At 39.2% G+C, this 23,113-nt stretch overlaps 2 protein-coding genes and 1 long non-coding RNA gene across 3 annotated transcripts; 1 reads left to right on the top strand and 2 right to left on the bottom strand.

Moving 5' to 3' along the window:
• Positions 1 to 399: 399 nt before the first annotated feature.
• Positions 400 to 1,854, bottom strand: LOC105398487. Its single transcript, XR_961222.3, has 3 exons — positions 1,694 to 1,854; positions 1,501 to 1,574; positions 400 to 470 (listed from the first exon to the last, which is right to left on the bottom strand). It is a non-coding gene; the product is annotated as an uncharacterized LOC105398487 (long non-coding RNA).
• A 1,114-nt stretch (positions 1,855 to 2,968) lies between these two features.
• On the top strand, positions 2,969 to 11,780 carry LOC105380391 (polycomb group protein Psc). The gene is made up of 9 exons (XM_048627872.1): positions 2,969 to 6,540; positions 7,104 to 7,113; positions 8,290 to 8,467; positions 8,625 to 8,721; positions 9,063 to 9,228; positions 9,531 to 9,697; positions 10,233 to 10,528; positions 10,972 to 11,290; positions 11,479 to 11,780. Exons 1-9 carry the CDS (start codon positions 3,242 to 3,244, stop codon positions 11,735 to 11,737), a joined length of 4,791 nt encoding a protein of 1,596 aa, XP_048483829.1. The 5' UTR covers positions 2,969 to 3,241; the 3' UTR covers positions 11,738 to 11,780.
• A 1,988-nt stretch (positions 11,781 to 13,768) lies between these two features.
• LOC105398492 lies at positions 13,769 to 22,087 on the bottom strand. Its single transcript, XM_011570607.3, has 5 exons — positions 21,936 to 22,087; positions 20,795 to 20,900; positions 17,441 to 17,601; positions 14,906 to 15,145; positions 13,769 to 14,349 (listed from the first exon to the last, which is right to left on the bottom strand). The coding sequence occupies exons 2-5, from the start codon at positions 20,895 to 20,897 to the stop codon at positions 14,191 to 14,193; spliced, it is 663 nt and encodes a 220-aa protein (XP_011568909.2). The 5' UTR covers positions 20,898 to 20,900; positions 21,936 to 22,087; the 3' UTR covers positions 13,769 to 14,190.
• Positions 22,088 to 23,113: the final 1,026 nt, after the last annotated feature.

The raw sequence follows: 23,113 nt of genomic DNA, 5'->3' as shown, positions 1-23,113 counted from the left end.
GTTACAGTTGTATGTGACACGTTGGGAATGAAGGAAAAAGGTGTTTCAACGAGTAACAGAGTGTGGACTGATAGGAATTTAAAATTCCCAACGAGTAACAGTGTGACTGGCTGGGAACAAAGGGTGTGGTCCAAACTTGAATGTTCCTGAAGTTGGCTGCGATTACACATTTGTGCTTTGTCAAACTAACCAACTGTCAATTTGTGGTAGAATGAAAAGGCAGTTTGCAGCCGACTTCAGCACTCAAGTTGTGTGGACCTGGACCGAACTGTACCTACCTATATGTACAAAACACTGCATACTAATATTACTAATGCGATACAATACCTAGGTAAAACCGTTTCCCTACTGGGGACGAATGCAACTTAACAATGAGATGTGGTAAAAAAGAAACAAATGCATTTTTTGTATTTTTTATTTGATACACAAGCTACCAATCAGAAACATGTTCTTCTTTTCCACTTGAGTACCTGCAACAAAAATGAAAATATTGTATTTTGAGAACAGGCAAATGGGAGTACTTAATACTAAAGGCAATTTATAAAAAATGTTAGCTAAATATTAGTGCTCAAGTAATTATAAAACTACTCGAGTGTGGAGACAGCTCTATAATCTTCCCTCCAATTCTTTACACTTTTCTCACAGGAGAAAGCGACTGCCTCGGAGGGATTAGGTACAGCGCAGCATAACCAAAAAGCTTCAGAGTCCTGTACAGTTTGGTCCTAATAACTTGTTAGTTCTGAAATTGGCTGTAATTACACTTTTGTGAATGTCAACCTTACACAAACCACACATCATTCTTTCAAACATGGATGGTTGGTTAGTTTGACAAAGCATGTGCAATTGCTGTTCAGAAATCTATCAAGTTGTTTGGATCTTGTACATTACTCCCCATGGTTTAATAGTCCCTAACAACATAGGAAATAAAGACCTTTTGACCAACATAACTATTAAAGAACCCAAATGGTTCCTAAGAGTAGGTACTATCTAATAGATAATATCTATAGCTTTAACAACTATTCTAATGATATTGGGGACTTTGTCTTTGTTGAACTGTGGAGCACATGGGTATAATTGTATTTCTGAAACGATAAATTGTATGGTATTGCTTGGTGATTCCTTTTTTGAGCAAGCAAGTTACTACTCTTTCACCAGTAAACATACCTACTTTAAATTTGATAACTAACCAAAGATATAAAAGACATGAGGCTAACTTTTGTAAGATAGACCAAGTTTCAAGTTATTTATTTCACTAATTGAGTGTTGTTATGCAGTGGCAGTGCATTAAATAAAAACCATGCTCAAGACTACATAACCTCAAAATGCAGATCCTAAGATCTTTACAAATATAATGAAATAGTTAGGTAGTTCAAACACATTGAATTTTAAATAACATCTGAATAATACCAGAACCTATTGGACATTAAGGTTATTATGTTAGAAGACATGAGGAATCTGAAGAAGTATGCATGGAGAAGTAAGTGGAAAGAATTTACTCACCAATTAGTTTATTTGGACCTCGCACGCATCTTCCTCCTTTTACGCTTTAGCCTTCGCATACGCTTCTTACGCCACTGAAAAAGAACACAAAACACAATGTAGTAAAATTGCCGCAAACACCATACCCTACCCACTCCGCACCATAGAAACAATTCCTTAATTATACAAAATATTGCGAACTCGAGATAAATACCTTGGCACGCATGTTTTAAGAAGGTGTTGTTAAAACTTCAACTGATCAATGTATCTCTCAGTCAAGAGATTACATTAATAAATGACGATTTAAAAACACAGCGCACTGTGCGACATTTTCCAAATGAAAGGAACGATTTGTATTTTAGAGTTGCCAGTATAGGTTTCTAGTCGATTCTTTTTTATATTTAATTTATCGATTAGAGAATCGATTTCTTAGATACGGTACGTGAGCTGTTTTTTTACATAATAATATAGTATTTACCAGTGCTGAGTACTGCTGAGAGATAGGATCCATTTCCGTTTTCATGACTTAATAGTTGGACTGTAAGTGTCAAAGTTTGCCCTGTAGGTAATAAAAAATACTTTAGTTCCAATGAAATGAATACCTATAGACAAATTTATAATTATATGTGACTTAGTAAAAATCATGGAAGAAAGGTACGGTAACTCTCGTGGCTCGTGGCTCGTGCTCGTGGCTGACTCGCACTTGGGTTGTGTGGTTTTATTTTTTACTCATCATCCCGTCCGGTAAATAGAAATATGTAATAATCGATTCTATTACTAATTCAATAATATTTTTTAAACTGGCAATAATTGAAAAAAACAAGTTGACCAACATGCAGACAAAATATTACTAAAATATTGCTAGAGGGAAATATTAAAAGGCTGTTACGGTTCGTTCATTAAATGGTGAGAAATGTGTACATGTGGCAAGAAGGCCTGAAGGGGTATTATATTTTGAATTGAAACGGGAATGCTTTATAATAATAATAATAAGTGTCTTCAAGTGACTTATTTAGGTGAGTGTGAGTCATCACAATAAATATTATAACAAGGGTATACCAAGATTACTATAGAATCATGTGGAGTAGGCTCGAATGAATGAAATGTTCAAATCTTGGAAAATAAGTTAAGAAAAAAAAACTATTGTACACACTCTATTTTTTTCAATGTTTTGTGTCACAAATAACCTTTTACGAATAAAACTATTATATTATCTGAACGAAGCTTTATCGGTATTTTTTACACATGTTAACCCTGATTTTGACAGATACTAAAAACAACATTCTATTGGCGCCAAAAGTAGGCACTCTCTATTGTAGCGTTTTAGTGTAGTTTTTCATGTATTACTCACTATTATTTTTGTGACCTGCGACTGAAATTTGCAGAATTGACGGTAAGAGTTTAAACAATTTTATAAACTCCTTAATATTACCTGTGTATAAGGCAATATTCTGGTTAATAATTTTCTGACATTATTGTTCTTGGCAGGGTTGCCAACCTCACGGACGGTCTGTTGTGTTGAGTCGCCACCGCCATTTGATTTGTTGCGACTTCTAATTCAATAAAAATGCGATAATTTATAAGTTTAAACGAAATTATTCAATGTTCTAAGTGTTTACTTATTGTTGTGTATTTAATGTGTGAAGTGAACATATAATTTGGTTACTCGCCGAAAGTATGAATGTGCTTTACGAAACCAAACATCTGCCTTGACAGCTGCTGATGAACCTATTTTTATAACACTGGACATGAGTTTGTAACGATGGTTACTTCCAATAAATTAGCCGATAAAAAGGTGGTTAAAATGGGTGAAGACAACAATGTGGATGTTGTGCCCCAGCGAACGCTATTGGGCGAAGTGAACGAGCACATTACATGTCCGCTTTGTCGTGGCTACTACATCGACGCGACCACTATTGTTGAGTGTTTACATTCGTTCTGCCGCAGCTGCATTATCAAACACCTTCAAGTTAAAAGTTACTGCCCTGAGTGTGAAATGATGATAAATTCAGCAAGACCTCACATAAAACCTGACAAAGCACTGCAAGATATTGTTTACAAGTTAGTCCCTGGATTATTCCAAAGAGAGATGGAGCGAAGGCAACAGTTCTATGCTTCCCGCCCTGGGCCAGCTGCATCAGCTACGCCGGAGCAGCGAGGCGAGGACACAGAGAGAATTATCTTTAGTCCTGAAGATGTGATATCATTTTCATTAGAATTTGCAGATGCTACTGACGCTGACAGCATATCAAGTAAATCATCAGACAGCAATGAACCACAATCTCAAGCAGGTACTACAAGAAGATTTTTGCAATGTCCTGCTGTAGTTAACATCAGCCATTTAAAAAAGTTTATCAGTATGAAATTTGACATAGACATTACTCAGTTTTCGATTGATATCCTGTATAAAAGAGTACCGCTGCCTGATTATTACACTTTAATGGATATAGCCTATATCTATAATTGGAAAAGAAATGAGCCTATGAGATTCTTTTACCAGATTACAGACTTTATTGCTATTAGGACAAGATATGGCTTATTTGACATCAATAGAAAAGGGGCTCAATTTCGCAAGCCAAGTCCGACACCAACTGAGGATACTAATGCTAGCAGTCCGGCACCTAATGCAAATGAACCAGGATCTGAAGCATCTTCTGGTACAGACAGTCCTATGCTTGAGGAAAGTAATATGAAAAAGGTAACAGAAAATGTTAAAAAAGATGATGATCAAGAATCTGGTAAAAAAGAGGGCTTGGAACCAGCACCTAGTGGCAGTCTCAAGAATAAAAATGATACACCATCTAAGAAGCCTGATGAAGATGTTGAGAAATCACAATTTCTTAACTCATTTGAATTAAAAGCAAAAAGCAGTTTTGGTACAGTTAAGCCACTTTCCATCAAATTGAGCAGAGATAGTATTAAGTTAGCATCTGATAAGAGTAATAAAGAGACTCCATCAATTAACTCTACAAACAACACCCCAAAGAATGATGAGTCCTTGAAACGAAAGCAACATACACCTCCTACTTCTCCTGAAGTAAAGAAAGTTAAAATTGACATGGATAAAATCAAAACACCTACTCCAGTATCTCAAAGCCAGATTCCAGTTCAGGGTGGATCTACAACAAAAACACAAATGCCCAAGAAGTCAGAAGTACAAGAGAAGAAAAAAGATGTAACATCTCCTAGATTGGTACAACCAGTTGTGCCACCAAATCTAACACCAGCACCAACTCCTTCTAAAGAAGTTAAACAAAGTCTCTCAATGCCAAATCAAAATACATCAGAAATGACTCCAATAAAAAAACCCACACCAACACCTCACCACATGTCTTCACCGAAACAAAAGGTTGGTGATAGTCCATCACTACCAGCTGCACCAAAAACTGTATCACCCTTGAAATTGCAACTTCCTAAGACAGGTTCAAGCACAGTTAAACCTAAATTAATGGATCCACCAAAACATACTACAAAGAAGATGCCTGATTTGAAGCCAAGTGTACCACCCCTACTGGGTGTTCAGAACAAAAGTCAAACTGTAGGAAAAGTGAGAATGGATCTGTTGGCTAATAACAGTGATCCTACAATAGATAGGAGCAAAATATTGTCACAAGTCAAATCATCTCTCGGAAATCAGAACCCAGGTCAATCATCAGGAGAACAATTGAAGTCTCTGTTTGACTCATGTAAAATAAATATACCTTCATCATTATCAATCACATTAACTGACCAAAAAGACCAAAGAAATCAAAATGAAACCACAGCTGTTGAACCTAAAAAACCTGTTCTCAATAAAAACTTGTCTGTAGCTGGTAACAATAATGCTACTGCACATAAGGTACCAAGCCCTCCCGTCCATAATTATATTGAAATATTAAAATTACCTGATAATGATCCCAAGAAATCAGGTGCTAAAATAGAAAATGTCCCTCAAAATAAACCTGCAATTCCTAAAAATGACACTTCTGGTACACCAGGGAAGCCTAAATCATCAGAGTCTTCAGCTAAAGGACCAATCCCTAGTTTGAAACCAATTGCAGATACAAAATTAGGCAAACAAAGCGGAACAGGTTCAGGAGTCACATTTCAACAAACCTTTGAGAAACAAATTATGTCAATTCAGTCAGACAAGACTAAATTACCTAAAAATAAAATGCAAGTTCCCAAGTTAATGCCAGCCACTCCTAAAGCATTGAGTGCTGCAAATAAATTGAATAATAAACCTGTGACACCTGGTATATCCACTCCTGATAACAAAACAACCATAAGGAATGACAATGCTCTTGATTTGTCTACTCCACATAATCTTCACAGTCAAATGGGGCCTCAACAAACAAAAGCTTTTGAAACCATGCAAGTCATAGCCAACTTGGCCAAGAAACAAAATTTATCCAGTAAGCCTATGCCACCACTGTCACAGAATAGTATGTTTTCTGGTATGCAAAACAGGCAGGTTCCTGGTGCATCATCTATGCCTTTAAGAATTCCATCTATCCCAAGTAGTAATCCACACCAAACAAAACCTGATAAAATAAATGTGCCGAGCACAGCTCAAGTAAATACTGTAAGACAAGATGTACCTAAGTTGAATCCAAGCAAACCATCGCCAAGTGGTTCAAACCCAAGCACTCCCTCGCCAAATTATTCAATATCTCACAGCTCGCCCAGTAACAATGTAGCCCAGCCCTCCCCTCGGCCTCAGACCCGCTCACCTAGTTCTTCACCAAAATTGATAATTGCAGAGGATAAACAAACTACTTCTTCAGAGCTAAATATTAATCAGTCAAATCAAATAACTAGCACTCAGATTCCTAATACAAGTGCTACAAAAACGGAACAGCCAAAGTCATCACCTGGCCCATCTAAGCAAATTATGAAACCTGTTAAATCCTTAATGCAAAATAAAATGCCTGCAGCTAGGCAGCCTATGATGATGGGTACTCCTACAGAAATTCAAATGATTCAGCACGCCGCGTTCCTAAGGCAAATGGAAATACAAAATGCATGGTTCAAAGAACAACAAAGATTGATGTCGCAGTCCAATAATAAAAATAATAAACAGTAGATATTCCTTCAAACCAAAATCCGAAAAATATATATTTTCTGTATTTTTGTACTGTTTTGTTTGAAATCTAGGTGTGATTGATATTTTTTTTTTTATATAATCAAATATAATATAAGTATTTATTGTTAATATCTTTATCAGTTCAAGATCTTTGTTTGTTTTTTATGGTTGAATTTTTAGTTATGAAATCATGAGTAATTTAAAACTTAGGGTCAGTTTTTGTAGGTTGTAAGCATGTGTGATGAATTGATGATGTGTGACTTGACTTTATTTTGTATAGTTGGTTTAGAAATTATTTGTTGTATATTTTATTATGTTATGTAACGAAACATTATGATTATGAACTTAATTATGAATTATGACTTAAATAATGTTTCGCACTTTATGATAAATCTCATGTAATTTGTTCTAAAATCTTTGTATCATTCGAAGCATTCCCTTTTAAAATTTAACAATTAATTTAAGTCAGTCTTTAGACTTATTTTTACAAATGTGTATACATTTAAAGGATAAAATTATTGTCTAAATTTAAAACCTATAATGTACCTTACCTAACTAGATACCGCCACGTACTACCCATCCATGCAGTTGATGTAAAACTCTACATAACTTATCTACCTATATCAAATTCCACGGGCAAGACATCTGATACCAACAAAAACTACCCTTATTCGAATATGTTAAGGGTTCTGTCAGATGTCTTTACCCGTGGTATGGGATATACGTACGTAGCGTAACTTACATTTACCGAGGTTTTCTGTACATTTTGTCAAGGGTCGAGGAAGATATTACATTTTAACTGCATTTATGGCGACTGTACCTCCCTATTTTTTTCTAAGAATGGATTCAGAGTATTTTTATTTATTAACGACTATAACGACGAAATTCACTATCGAGTGTTTTCTGCTTATTAAGAACTTATGTTGCGCAATTCCTTAGCTATATAGCGATAGTGCTTTAGTTGATGATTTTTAAATAATTTTGAACATAATTTTATACAACAATGGCAAAAATTGTTACAATGTATGTTAGGCTTAGGTTTGATATTTTATAAGTAAATATAACTTTAGTGCATCAAATAATAATGTCCTAAGGGTATATTTATTGAGATTAGGTGCTAACCTAATCAAATACCAGCTAAAGATATAATTTTAATTACCTAATTATAAAAGTACACAATTATGTACAGTAGGTATGGGTTTGATAAAATAAATGTATAATTGTATACTCTAAATATATTGTTTTATTTCATAAAAAATACCTGGCTGCCCGTAACAAAGTTAAATATGTTCGTCTGTAGGTACCTACCTCAACCAAAACTTATGAGACCTTTGCGGACTTAGCGGTTTCAGAGTTGGTGCCACGTCGGTAAGGTAGAAAGATAACTAATACATTTAAATTTTTCTTCGGAATTTATAAGTAGGTGATCACCATATCTTAGGTTGGGTCATAGGTAGGTACTTAATTTGATCCCAAGAATTAATGAATATTGTAATTATAGTATTCGATACTTGCATAAGAGCCTTATCTTATCATCTAGGTTCAATAGTAAATTTAAATAGTTTAAGCTCTGGGAGCTGTTACTTACCTCTTTGCGCTCTCCTAAAGCATTCATTAGAGAGCCTAACAATCCTGATAATAATACTCAGGTGTATGAAAGGTGATCAATGTTCCTAATTATTTTTATGAATACTTATAATACCTATGGATGGAACAAGTTACCTATATCTATATTAAATTCACAGATGGCAGCGGTTCAGGCTACGATACCGTTTAAGTCTCGTAAGAAGACTTGCCTCAGCGGAAAAACTTCAAAAAGAGAGAAAACTAATGATGAAAATATTGACCACCTGAACCTGACCGGAAACAAATTAAAGAGGACCATTAGTAAAAGCAAAAGTGACTTCGAAGATACAGATGACGGTAAGTCTTCATTATTAGAGTAGAAAAGTAACAAAAACATCTTGAGTTACGTAAATACATAAACCTATGCGAATACTTAAATATGTAAAGCCTGTGGTATAGATAAAAGAAATCTTCTTACTGAATACTTACCTACCCATTTATTTTTTTGTTACAGAAGGTTGTTCTCCAACCAAAATTTCTAGATTAAACCGAAATGCAAAAGCTTTAACAGAAGACTGTGATACTGACTCTACAATAACTACTGAAGAAAGGTAAATATTTCTAAGTAGTCTTATTATATTTATCATGAGGCCCGATGCTGATTTTTAATAAGCAGCTATAGACAGATTATAGAAGTATTGTGGCCACGTGGCACTTTGAAGTACGAACGGTACCAATTTGTGGAAGTCTATTTATTGGCTGATTACATCAAACATACGTTTATCTGGCTAACAATCATCATCATCAGCCTTACGTCCTCACAACTCTCTATTCTACTTTTATTCTATATACCTACCTACCTATCTTAAGCTTAGGTAATTGTATAACGCATTAGACTATTCTGCAATGTTGTGCAATTGTAGTAAATAACCAAACAAACCCCCGTCCCCAGTTTGGTGCAGCGTCGGCCGCTGCCGAGCCGCGAGACGGAGCTGGCGTGGTTCGAGTCGTTCCTCACGGCGCGCCTGCAGGCGGGCGACTCGGGCTCGCTCTACGTGTCCGGCCAGCCCGGCACCGGCAAGACCGCCAGCCTGACCTACATACTGCAGCTGCCAAAGGTAAGGTTTGGGAGTGGACTGGTTGGGCTTTCGAACATTGCACTCGACTTGTAATTTAGACTTCCAGCTTGACCTACATACTGCAGCTGCCAAAGGTTGGTGAAGATGTTAAAAGTTTGGGCTGTCGAACATTGCACTCGTCTTTGTTTAATTTGTGAATGTATATAGCTCCAATCATTTAATTAACGATCAAATATGAAGATTCTAGCCGTTGCATTTATCTTCAATAAGTAGGTATTCCTTGCCAAAGAAAGCCGTTGTAAAAAATGGTATCTTAATAAAACATATTCATTGAATTTCAGATCAAAGAAGGCTTTATTCAAGTGTACGTGAACTGCACGATGATGAAGTCTGCTGCGAGTATTTATAACAGAATCTGCAAGGAGTTGAAGATACCGACTTCCGGCACCACTGAGAAGGCTTGCCTCGGCGCCATTGAGAAATATTTGACAAAGAAACATAAAATGATGTAAGTATCCGCCTACGCTCTTATTCGTAATTTGCAGACAGGTGTAAGTTTTGTGCAAGTCATCATTATTGATTTTTACAAGTTTCACATCCTAATTTTCATCGTACCACTTAGGTAAAGACCGTACCACTTAGGTAAAGACCATCTTGCACCGATGCCCGATGGGCTAACTTTCACCGTGGTTGTTCAAAGCAAGTGATTTTTTTCCTCAGTGGTTCAAAGTCAAATGATTATGGCCCCAAGTAAAAAAAAAACCCTACGATTTTTCTAAATTGGCAATTGCCTGCTGACAGTGGTCATAATCATCATCAGCAGCCTACACGTTACTTCCTTACAAATGCCCCAATAAGCGGTCCCACAACACTATCCTCTGTTTCCTTCACCCAGCCTCCACCTAGGAACTCAACACCGTCCACTCCACCGATCTATCATCATTTTATCAGCCCGTTACATCTTAATACCGACCCTAATCCTGACCCACACATGTCCCACTATTCTCAATACCTATCCTATCTAAAACACATATATTTTCCAGATTACTAGTCCTCGACGAGATAGACCAACTAGACAGCAAGCGGCAGTCAGTCCTGTACACCATATTCGAGTGGCCGGCGATCCCAGACTCGCGCCTAGTGCTCATAGGAGTAGCTAATGCCCTAGACCTGACCGAGCGCGCCCTGCCCAGGCTCCAGGCTCGATGCTCTCTGCGCCCGCAAACACTGCACTTCGCACCCTACACCAAGCAACAGATCATCAATATATTCACCACTATACTCGCTGAGGAAGACAAGACGAGTGTTTTCTCGCCAGTCGCTCTACAGATGCTTGCAGGTAATTTAAAGTATTTACGTTGTATATAAGTACCTACTTATTAAGTTTCTGCGTGACTAGAACCTGTGTTAGGAGTCTCCGTTCTTGCATAATGCTCATATTATAAAGTGCCGAGGTGCGTATTTGCAGGAAGTTGTAAGGTATTATGAGCTATTGTTTAGTTCCGATAGGGAAAGCTTAATAATGGGGTGTTTACACGATAATGAATAGGTGTACTACATTACTGTTACATAGGTGTTAGTTGCAATTGTCATTCATCTGCGAATATGCTTTCTTAGATAATAATGTCTGCTATAGAATGTATTATTAATAATTGAACTTAGCACGATACATTTGGGTATACAGGTATACAATTTTAAATCACAATCAAATTGTCTCTGTACTTCAATTTAACCAACTAAAACATCCTAACCCCATTTACTAACATAAAACCCTAATTCCAGCGAAAATCGCGGCGATATCGGGTGACATGCGGCGCGCGCTCGACATCGGGCGCCGCGTCATCGAGCTCGCCAAGCGCAGCCGCTTCCGAGACAACCAATCAGTGGACACCATGCTACAGGACAACACCGTCACGGTTGAACTCAAACAAGTGCTGCAAGTGCTCAACGACGTGTATGGGGGTTCTAGAAACATCGAGGCGGACGTCGATGAAACGTTCCCGATGCAGCAGAAGCTTATTTTGTGCAGTCTGATGCTGGTGCTCAGTAAGGGGAAAAATAAAGATGTGATGCTCGGCAAGCTCTACGATGTTTATAAGAAGTAAGTTTAACATTTTAGCAATCCAAATATTCTGGCAAAATCGATCTTACTTCATTGTACGACTCTGTTTAAAAAAAACTTCCATTGATTTTAGATAAAAATACTTCAACGTAAGTATCTTTTCCAACCATCATTCTCTTACGCATATCTACCGTTCTACCCTCTCTAACCTCCCCATCACTCCACAGAGTAGCAACAGCCCGCAACATCGCGCCTCTCGACATGAGCGAGGTCCTCAGCGCATGTGCCTTACTCGAGGCGCGCGGGGCGCTGCGGGTGTGCGGCGCGGGGGCGGGGGCGGGGGGGGGCCGCGGGGGCGCGCGGGGCGCGGGGGGCGCGCGCGGCCGCCGCCTGCGCCTCCAGTGGGACGAGACGGAACTAACGCACGCGCTCAGGGATAAGCCGCTGTTAGCCGCCATATTGAAGGACACAAGCTGCCTTGCGTGAGTGTTACTGCTGTTCTGTTGTAGCTAGTGTAATTTGAATTAAGTTATTGATGTGCTGTCCATTCCGGTTTGTTGATGGTCCTTGTCCATGTAAAATGAGATGGATAACTGTTGTCATTCAATCAGTCGAGTATTGAGAATGTGTTGATTGTATTGTAATTAGTAGAATTGGTTCACTCCTGGAATCATGTATATGTCCTCTCACTAGTAGCGCTAGCGATGTTCGCGAGCAGTGTTCGTGACGATAAGTCGTGCTTGATCCCCTTTGACTCCTAATGAACGAAAGCGCCTTATCCGATCAATGCTGGTTACGTGACATCTAGAGAAATTTCCGAAAATTCTTGCTGTAAAATATGGTATTTCAATGTGTTAAAAATACTTATTCCGTTATTGGATTTGTCAATATTTTGTATAAAACGCTACAATATGCAACACTAATAAGCCAACGGCGCTGAAATAAATCGGCTGAAATAATGAAATAGTTTTCTGCGTACTGAACGCAGCTTTAGATAGGTTTTCAATTTATTTATTTAACCTAGTGCCTTGTTCTACTAAATGAATCGTAGATGTCGTGTTATATAGAATCATGTATCTTAATTTATTAGTGCCTTACCAAAGCTAAGCGGCGGCTGACCGTTGTGCGCCGCACCGCTACTAATCATTTAGTAGAATCAGGCACTTGTACTTTTGGATTTGTATGCCAGAGTACAGTTATTAAGTTACGATGACGATTGTAGTTAACAATTGCCGACTATATTCTTCATAGGCGAAGAAAAGATCCACTTTTCGTCTACAGGCATTTAGATTGGTTTCTACAGGTTGGTAATTTAGATTGGTCATTATCGAACTGTCTAACTCGGTAGACATAGACATATTTTTGTAAGTTTTAATTAACATCAAGACTGACGCCCAGTGCTACTTTGTGGTACTTATAGAAAATGCTAAATTTTAAAATTTGGACTGATGAAGTGTTTTTACTTAGTTAATGACATTGCATTTGTTTAATTGGTGGTTACGTTGTTAGTTTGACATTTTATGAATGCACTGACCCAATTTTTCTTGACATTTTATTATACAACTTGCATATTTTGCGGAAATAATTAAGACTCGTAGTAATAGTTTGTGCATTCTGCTTCTATAATAATGAAATAACTCTCAGTAATAGACAAGTATGCGACAAAGTATGTCAGTAGGTAAGAGTTTGTGTAATGAAGTGACATTTCAGTTTAGAAGCTTTTTATAAAACACACGTTATGTAATAATAATGAAGTAGAAGATAGGTACAAGTTATCGTTGTTAAAGGCTGATTCACACACTGTTTAGTGCGAGTGTTAAGTAGACGTACATTGCGGAGTATGTATGGCAGATTCAAAAGTTTTGCAAATATTGTACAACAAGCCCAGCAATGTATCTACTTACACTCTCATTAAACAGTGTATGAATGTGCCTTAATAATGTGAATGCACGTATTAAGTTCAATATAATAATATAAAAGTTACTGCATAAAAGTGTGAATTAATTAGTAGGTATTACTGAAAAAGTTAAGTTTGAAAAGTGATGTGGAATCATCTAATCATGTAGACGTTAATTTTAATTGCTCACGTTTTGTTTCATTACAATTTCATGTGAAATGTTCCTTTAGACATTCATTGTTTCTTTGATTTTATCTTTTGAATTTGTGTTTTGACTTTCGTTTTAGTAATAAAGGCAAGAAAATATTACAAGATTGTTTATGTTGCTCTGTAGTATTAAGTATAGTCTGTATAGTTAGCATGTAATTATTTCGTTCAGTTTAGATGAGCCTGTCTGCTGGGCGGCGGCGGTAATGAATGCGCCATCAGCGGAGAAAGTGGTGTCAACCGGACGCGCCTTTTGTGTATAATACCTAAAAACCTTGCCTTATAAATTAAGGTTAAAAGACGTGAATGGCCATTATTATTAACATAATATGTAGGTAAGTGGGCACCGTGCAAGCTGTGACCGAACAGTTTTATTTCGCGAGCTTTCTCGAGGGAGATAAAGAAGACAAGTTACTTTTAAATATAATTTATTCTAAAAAATCTATATCTTAAATCTAATTTGTGCATAAATCGGAAGACTTTTTACAAATACTTAACTAAGTGATAGGTACACAGTGGACGATCTGACTGACCTTCGCGTTGCGGCAGTAAATAAAGTTATCGGTTTTTAATTCACAAAACTTTCTAGCTATTTACCGCCATAAATTAAATCGTAATGTCCGTGGGGAAGGAAAGTTATTTACTTGCTAATAATACCCAGAGAGTGAATGATAGTTTGTTAAAATAAATAACTTAAATAGTGAGTCACTTGGGTTTGTACAATGCCGACTTTTGACCCCAACAATGTTCCGATGGCGTCGACATGGAGTGGTTGATGATGGAAGGAGTGCTCGCGTGTGGGAGACAGAGACAGCACGTGGTGACGTCACGGGGCCTATAGGCGCAGCGCGGGGTTGCGCGAGCGCACGAAGTTGAGCAGCTCGTCGGAGTCCTCGCAGACGAAGGGCTTCACGTGGTGACACGCCACGTCGTGCCACTTGATGCCGTCGTTGTAGAAGTTGTTCAGGATCGACAGGCACGACTCGTCGTTGCCCTGCGGACATCAACCGTCAGTTAAGTACTTCGCTACAAAGACTACTAAATAAGGAAATTGCCAGTTTCGCGGACCGGTTCAACGAACCCACCCAAACGAGACTCCAATGATAAAATTCTGCACGCTATCTCTTGATTGGACACGACTTTCTTCGTTATTTGTGTTCACAGATGGGATTGAATTTATACACAAAATGAATGAATTTTTGTGAATAAATAATGGGCTCTTAATAAAAGAGAAAAGGTGTGTGATTTGATTAGCATACTGGTTGGCAACCGACAGGTGGAGTGGTTGGTGCGAAAATGCGAAATGTGAATCATAAATTGTGTCTTGTTATGTTGATTGAGTAGAGTGGAAACATTTTCAGATAAGATAATATTAGACAGATACTCTCTTTCAATCTTGGTCTCATACTGCTCCACTTAAACACAGGCTTCTCCCAAAGCTTGTACTCGATACTATTCAGCTTTCCACATCCTATCCTAACCAGACATCTTTTTTGACCGTGCACAACTACTTAAATCCAGCAGTAGCTAGAAAAGTATGTAGTAGTTACCTGAGCGGCCTCGCGGTTGTCAGGCTGCGGCTGTCCGAACCCGCCGGTGTAGGACCAGTCGCCGGTGTTCCTCTGCGTGGTGGGTCCAATCTTGGCGCCCGAGCCGGACCAGAACCAGCCGTTCACGTTGGGGGGCTGCAGGTCGGGACGGTCGCAACCCGCGAAGTTGCACTTGCGACCCGACGTCCAGATGTAGCGGACGTTACCGCGAGCGATCCGCTGCTTTATAAACTCGTTCTCCTGTAAAGGGAATGAAACTTGATTAAACTGATAAGGTGATTGGATTGGGTTGAGTCGTTTTTTATGTAGCTGCATTTGTGTACCACAGCTGAGCAAAGATCTGCAATGGCTTCCTGACGCCATCCAGACATCTACGCTTTGGTCTATCTGGGCCTCCATCCGGTAAGTTGTTAACGATTTTATAAACTACTGTCCGTTTCCCCCGATTCAAGTTACAAAAGATGTACACTCGTAAGTATTATACCATCTGCATCTGACCTAATGAAACTACTTATGCATTTCCCAACACACAAGTATGTTTGATAATGGAATGTCTTTGTTTCCCGCTGATGAGGAAACTCAGCATCAGATACGCGATACAGTAACGCGAGCAAGTTGGCGTGTGCTATCGTAACGGTGATCGCGCGCTCCCGCGATGACCGCCGCAGATAGCCGGCGCACGCACAAACTAATGTCAATGGCGCGGTCGACGACTTTTCTGCTCTTGAGGCTGTTTCCCAAGAATCTTTTATTCGAGCAATCATGTAACTAGAATACTGAGCAATCATCCTCCTAAAATCACACAGTAATTGCTTTGTTTGCAACACTTGGCATTAGTAATTTACTTACAATCAAATGTTCGAGATAATTCTTTAAGATGTTTGTGGGAAAATTGCAAAACCTAGGTAAATATAGCTCTAGCTGGCTTCTAGTATGTTCTGGGAGGCCATAGCGCACAAACGAGTATGTGGCAATGGTTCCCTTGGCGGAGGATGTAGGCATCCTGTTAGCTCGGTTTACTTAGACGAGGGCCTTTTACGCGCAGTGGGACAGGAAGGCGCTGACGAGGCTGCGACTGCGAGACGCGGGAATGTGGGCCGCGTGCCACTGCCCGCGCCGGCCATTGCACCCCTTTCTCTGCCGCCGCAACGCTCTACAAACCGCATCAATCTTCCCAATGAATATTGATGTACGCGCCGATAGCTTCTTTATTCAGTCGGTGCGATCAGCACGCGATTCCGGGTCGCCCTCGAGCCCGCTGTGGTAAGCGACTCCACAATGAGGCGACAAACGTTCGTTGACATTCCACGACCGCGACAGGAAGTGCACGCAGTGAAAACTCATGCTTTCCACCGGTAGATAAGTCAACATCACAATGATTAGGAAATCAGCAACACTCGATGTGTATTCACAAGGAACTGCGCGAACAAAAACATAAGTTATGTAAAGAGAGACGTTAGCATAAGCCGGAATAAGGCTATGTTTTGATAAGCTGTGTAGGCATGTAGCTTACCTGCGTTATGCTTGGTATTGAAAAAAATGCATAAAATTCTCGTTAAGTACCCGAGTGTTACGAGCGTAATGATATGAGTAAAAGTATAAACGTCGTGACTTTGTTTACAATTGGATACGCCGAAAATAATAAAAGATGCTATTTATCCGCTTACTTGGCCTTGCGCAATAGATTTGTCGTTGCGAAAAATTAATTGCGACCTAATTCCTTTTGAGAGGAATGATTAGAGCTGAGCCGAGTGAGTGAGCGCATCACGACTGACCCTGATGTGAAGCTCAGCTGTGAACATAGTGCGAGGCTGATCTCTGTAGCTTCATGTAACTACCTGATTACATGACCCGTCTGACCTTGGCGTAAGGGAGAACACTTTGTACACAACTTCTAATTAGCTCTCTAGTTATGTTCTATGATTATAGGGGTACGAGATGAGAGTTGCCTAAATGAAATACCTAATTGAGGTATAATTATTACGAAAGTGTCATGCATGAACCTAATGAAACAAAAGTAAGAAGCTTATTGCAGAAATTTTCTTAGTTATAATGGTCTACTTACTCTACATTTACAACCTACTCTACAATGTAAACACTTGTTTAATTCATACATAAACCACGCCTGTTTAATGTTTAGATTTATAGTCATAGGCGACAACACAATGTATTTAGGCGGATCAATAAAATGTGTTCCATTGTGTTCTGTTGCAAAATTTTCATTATGAATTTTATGGCTGTCCTAAATAGTATCCAAGTAGGTAAGTACTTTTGCTATTGCATCTTTGTACATCGATCGATTTATGTAGAAGCTCTAAGAAGAAGAAGTATAATCAATTAATCATGTATAATATAACATCTTGAGCCAAAAACATGCTTCGTAAGTACATCTTACTTTTTAGTGCTTATGAAATCGCAGTTATTCTAAATTAATGACTCTATCAATACATGGGTACCTAAACTTAATTAACACTTATAATTACACTTTGCCGCACCTTCATTTTTACCACCATCGTAACCTCAAAAAACCCTCACCTGTGGGGTCTCCAGCGACACGGCGTCCATGCAGTGTCGGCGGCAGATGTTCCTCGCGTCCAGCCAGTCCACCTCGAGACTGCGCGTCGGCGCGTGCTCCCAGCTGAAGAAGTAGGAGTGCAGAACCCCGCGCGCGTCGCGGTACGTCGAGTGGCGGACCCCTGCGGGAATAAAGGAGGTAAGTTACTCAAGGTTTTCTTTCTACTTCTCCTATATTTGTTGAAACCCTGTAGTTAGACTTCTTCTCCTAGGTTTAATTATAGGTAATAATTTACTACTCCTCTTACGACCACCTCGGTTTTGGTCTCCCTATATATTGCCTTCCTTGGCATTCAAAGGTTATTATTGTTAAGTATATCATTTTTGCCTACCGCAGGTTAAAATTGATGGTACCTTATGTATGTATGTTTAGCTTAGTATGGAAAAGTAAGCGCTTTATAAGTTTCCAGCTTTCTTTCTTTTTACGGCCTAAGTCGGAATCGGAGGAACCTTTGACCTCAAGAATTTACGATTCTTATCTAATAATGGATATTACTTATAGCTTTACTTATTACGAAGATATTACTGTGACTACTTTCAAGTTACATAAGTAAGTAAGTAGGTACCTATGCTTGTGAATCCTTCAGTTACTTTTACCAATCGTTCTTTCCAAGCGAAAATATGTGATGGCATAATCAAGTTCCATATTCGAATAAGCATAATAAATTCAAACGGAAACGCATCGAACGTGTCTTGTTTACTGCTAGAATTTCAGCAGTGAAGCCGCATACGGGATTGCCATTTGTATAGGTGATGGTGGCTGTAACGTATACGTTTAGATTGCGACACCGGTGCTGGCTGTACGGATCACTAAATGCTGTTCATACAAAGGTATTGTAACTTCGCAGGTGACGACAGAGTCTGGCACATGTACCTACTTGTGCCAGCTTAGTGAAAAGGTAGTGTAGGTACTAGCATGTTTCGACACTACGTTTATCTGGACGACTTAGTTCATTCACGCTTTGTTTAGAAGAAGTGTTACGATTCTCACGACTTTATTAGGCGAGTATTTATAGTACCTAATGGAGTTGGAGTTAAATACTTTGCCTCATTTGGTTTAACCGTATATGGAACGGCAACGAATCTACTATAAGTGATCGCACTTCTCATACTATCTCATAATTAAAAGTTAACATGAATTGACCTAATTAGGTATAGAATAATGATGGCGGCTATAATGCTGGTTATCGTTGTGCTATGGATATGGTGGTAGTTGACGAGCATCGATCCCTGCGCCGGAGCTCTCGCCGTAATGCGGGACATTATCGCCGCGCCCGCGCACCGCCGCCGCCCGCCGCCGCGCCAATCACAACAAACCCATCGTCAGCTGATTCAATGTAGCGTTTCTTTCGTAATTGTAGAAAGTTCTAGACCTCTCTCCGGTCGACGCATCTCTGCAAACACCTTCGAAAAATATTTACTCGTTTTTTGTGTGACCAGCGTGAGTAAATACCTACATAACTTCATGAGTGCCCGTACCGGTCACGTTATGTAACAGCTCTAACTATCGACGAATGGAAAAGATTGATTGACTGATTATGCGTTTAAGGTGTGACATCGACATCTTCGTTATCTGCACGAATATTTAAATTACTTAAATTATTTTTTATGGTACAACAGTCAGGTTGTATTGTAATTATTACGTAACTCTTCATGTCTCATTATCAGTTAACCATCGCGATTGAACCGCGGTGTCAAGAGAAAGTGTAAGCAAATTCTCCCATGAACTCTGGTAATCGTTAGGTTTTTGTTCGAAGTGTGGATTCTAGATCAATCTGCGTAATAAATTGTAGGTAGATAGGTGCTTTGTTGCAACATACTGCATGATGCATGCGTCTCCATTACAGTTTCTAAGTAAGTACCTCAGTTTAATTTTGTAAATCCTTGCTTTTATGGCGCAACTACATTTTGTATTCCATAATCGTCAAATAAATTTTAGTGGCAATAAAATTGTTAATAGCTGATGTACCGATTGTGCGTGAGCGGTAATGTCAGAGTTTATGATAGCTACTATTTATTGGATATTAACTAATCATACACAATTTTACGGCCCTTCGCAGTGGGTCCAATGTACTCCGGTACGTTCGCGAGTTGTTAAAATATAATTTCTGCGCGAGCTTTGCATTGCCTAAAGAGTTTACCGTGGGAATTCCGGGATAAAAAGTAGCCTATAGGAATCAGAGATAATGTAGCATTATACTGGTGAACAAATTTATGAAATCAAATCACAATTTTTTCAGTGAACTCTCTGAAATCAATAAAGAACATTAATTCGTTATCGTTAGTTAAATTTATTTTGCTTCTTAATGAAAGTGTACCTAATCCAAAAGCCCAATAAAATTTCACCTTGAAATTGAAATGACAATCAGATGGTTTATCGTGACCACAAAAGGTTATTCTTGGTTCATGATGACTATATATTGACGACCCGGCTGACAGGCTTTCAAATAACGGATTGTTCGAGGAAATAAAGCATCAAGTAAAGTATGTTTATCCTGAATACACGGCACACAGGATGAATGCCCATTGTGATGCAATGTGAGTACTGAGGGACAAACGCTCCCACACTGAAGCTAGTACCTACATACGTACTAACTGACATACGCCACACCTCATACGGGCACTTGTTGCGGAATCATAATATTGATAAAGTACTGCTTATCAGTATTTAACATAGAACAATTTAAATAGACTTGAGACCTTTTGTGGTAGGCACCATTAGTAATTCTATTCGAATAACGCGTCGCTTCGTTGCCTTTTCACATCCGTGATTGTGTACGAATCTTAGACCAGTGCAAGTGCCCAGGTGGGTTACACTTGTTTATTTTAAAATATTGAGGCCAATTTTCACTTGCTCGACATCATCTCAATGTATGTAGAAGATATTTTGTAAGTTACGAGATATGACGTGTATTACGAAATGACTTGTGACCGCGAAAATCGCTGTACAGAATTTTCTATGTACTTACTCCTGGAATCGGATTTCCCTAATGACGATTTGCACACAAGAACACGAGAAATTGTTTTCAAACTAGGACATCATGGATTTCAGTAATAGTACCGACAAATATGGTATCTTTATGAACCCGACCATAGCACAATCAGTAGATTTCAGATTCGCATGACGGTCGCCGCAGCCGCGACCTTCTGATAGCGTAAAGGCTCCTGAAGATACGCAGGTCCAGTAGACCCACCCGATCATGCATATAATATGTATTATGTATACAGAGTGTTGCAAAAATGTACGTATGCAGCATGTTACTTATGCCCTTTTTGCAACATCCTGTATAGATATGTAAGGTAGTTGGTACATACTGTTGGAGCAGCTCCTTGGGTCGGGCAGCGCGAGGCGGCGCTGCGCGTGCACGGCGACCAGCGCGGCCAGCAGGGCCAGCGCCACGCAGCTGGAGCGGGCCATAATCTGCAGAAAACGGGAATAAAGTCAGCAAGCAAGAGAGGAGTTGGAATCATGATACAACATCGGATGCAGGATGAGCTGATGAAATTGAGTTTCTGTCTTCAGCAATATTATCTAGTGATCTTTCATCAGCGACTCTTAGGATCAAACTATTTACTGGGGGTGGAACTGACATGATTTCATGACTGTACATAAAAGAAAAGATGTTTTGATTGCGTGGGGCACAATGTAACAATCAAAATAGAATATTCTCGATCACAGGTGCACGGACAGGTGTCCAAGGGCCCAATACCGCGGGCCACGCCTCACGCGGGCGACGAAAGTAGTCACTCGACGAGTCCGTATTACGAGTTTGCTTTCTTTTATTTATGCAGACCGTGACCGCCCGAGGACAATCGATACGTGAGATGAATTTATTTTGTTGTATTTGTGAAAGCAAACTCGGCTCTCTGACCTCCTTGCTCGCGTGTTTAAATGTTTGCGAGAAAAGGTGTTGAGTTCGAGAAATCGTCGTCGGCCGGAGCGCGCTTCTGGTGACGGAAAAGCTCTTCTGCGCTCGCTGGGCGCAATCGATACTAGTTTGCTCCCAACAATAAATACTTAGTCACTTTTATTGCTTTATAAATTATTTATTGCAAAGGAAAAATCATTTCCGTTGATAGAGGATAAGGTATAAATAGTTTCTGAAGTTTTCATGAATTGACCGAAATTTAAAAGTTATTGCTGTGAAAATGATTTTCGTATGCACTGCATAAGTTGTATAATATTTTCTTACCGTTTTCCATTCTTAGATTAACTTTTATCTATTTAAATATATATTTCTTATCTTTTAACACATAAAAAACTTCAGCAGGTGTCGTGTGGATTTCTAAAATATTCATATAAACAAATAAAATATTTACTATCACGATATATAAATAATTTTATATTTACTGCAGCATCATCGCTGAAACTTATATTTTTTACACACACGAATATTTTAGGGCACCACCATTTTCCTGCACGGTTTTCGTTTTTAAAAAGGGCTTCATGTCGTACCTCTGTATCTGTGTGTGTGTCAGTGGTAGCGAGCGGAGCGGAGCGCGGGCGTGGCGCGGGCGGGCGGCGCGGGAGCAGGGGACAGACTGGCGCAGCCGCGCGCCTCCTCTCTAATTAAGCCTCCGGCATTCATTCACTTTCACTTGGACGACCTGCACCGCGCCTCTTCACCAGGAGCGGGGACCTTCTGGAGGTCGTACCGGATACCGCGGGTTCGAACATATCGCTAATAAGTGACGTGACTCTACATAACAAGTACAATACATTGTTCTGTCACCGTTGCGTGCCACCGTGCCACATATCGATATCGCTGGTGTCAGCCAGAAAAGTGTAATAGTGATATGTTCAGTCAGACGTGCCTAAAATTCCCTAGATTTTTCAGTTTTTAATTAATGTAATAATCACATTGATTCCCTGACCTGATTAATAGATCTAGCTTCAGATATACAGGATGTTAGATAGATTTCCGCAATTCTAACTACTCCTGACTCAGGAGTCCTGAGTTTGGACAATTGTAAAATCGGGTGCACCGCTACGCTTCTGTGTTCTTTGTTATATGGGGAGATATTAGCGATCACATCAGATTAAGTTGTTGTGGCGCTCCTTGGGAAAAATATATGTACCTATGTTCCAAACGAAATTCGGAACTCATGTTTAGATAAATTATCCAAGTTCTGGTAATATGTAGGTATTCGTCCTTTATAGATATCAGCTTAGGGCAAATGACGCGATTGTTTAACTGAATGTGACTGAATTAACGAAGTTATATAAATGTAGACCTTGATTGTTGACAAATGTTTTTTTGTTGATAAACAGTAGTAAATAGGACTTATCGTGTAAACATTCGTACACACACTTATCGTGTAAGTATTTGTATGAGTAAAATCTTATGTTATTTAGAGTATTTAGTGTTCGTAGAATCGGAGTGTGCAACCATGCATAAGCATCAAATAACTAACTGAAGCTATCTTTAAATACCTACTGCGAGTGTGTAAAAACACTAGAAATATTGGAACTTCGGACAAATTTAACTCCTACGATGCACTAATTAAAAGCTAAATGTAACGTTAGCGAGTTCGCTGCCTGTACGCGCCTGTGCAATATGCAGTTGCGCTATCGCATCGCATCGCAGGCAAATGTCAAACTCCTTCGTCATATCATCAAATTAAATGTAAAGC

This window comes from Plutella xylostella, chromosome 4 (assembly GCF_932276165.1).
Source record: "Plutella xylostella chromosome 4, ilPluXylo3.1, whole genome shotgun sequence".
Lineage (NCBI taxonomy): Eukaryota > Metazoa > Arthropoda > Insecta > Lepidoptera > Plutellidae > Plutella > Plutella xylostella.
Note: the sequence above shows the minus strand (reverse complement) of the source record. Positions and strands in the feature narration are given on the sequence as shown.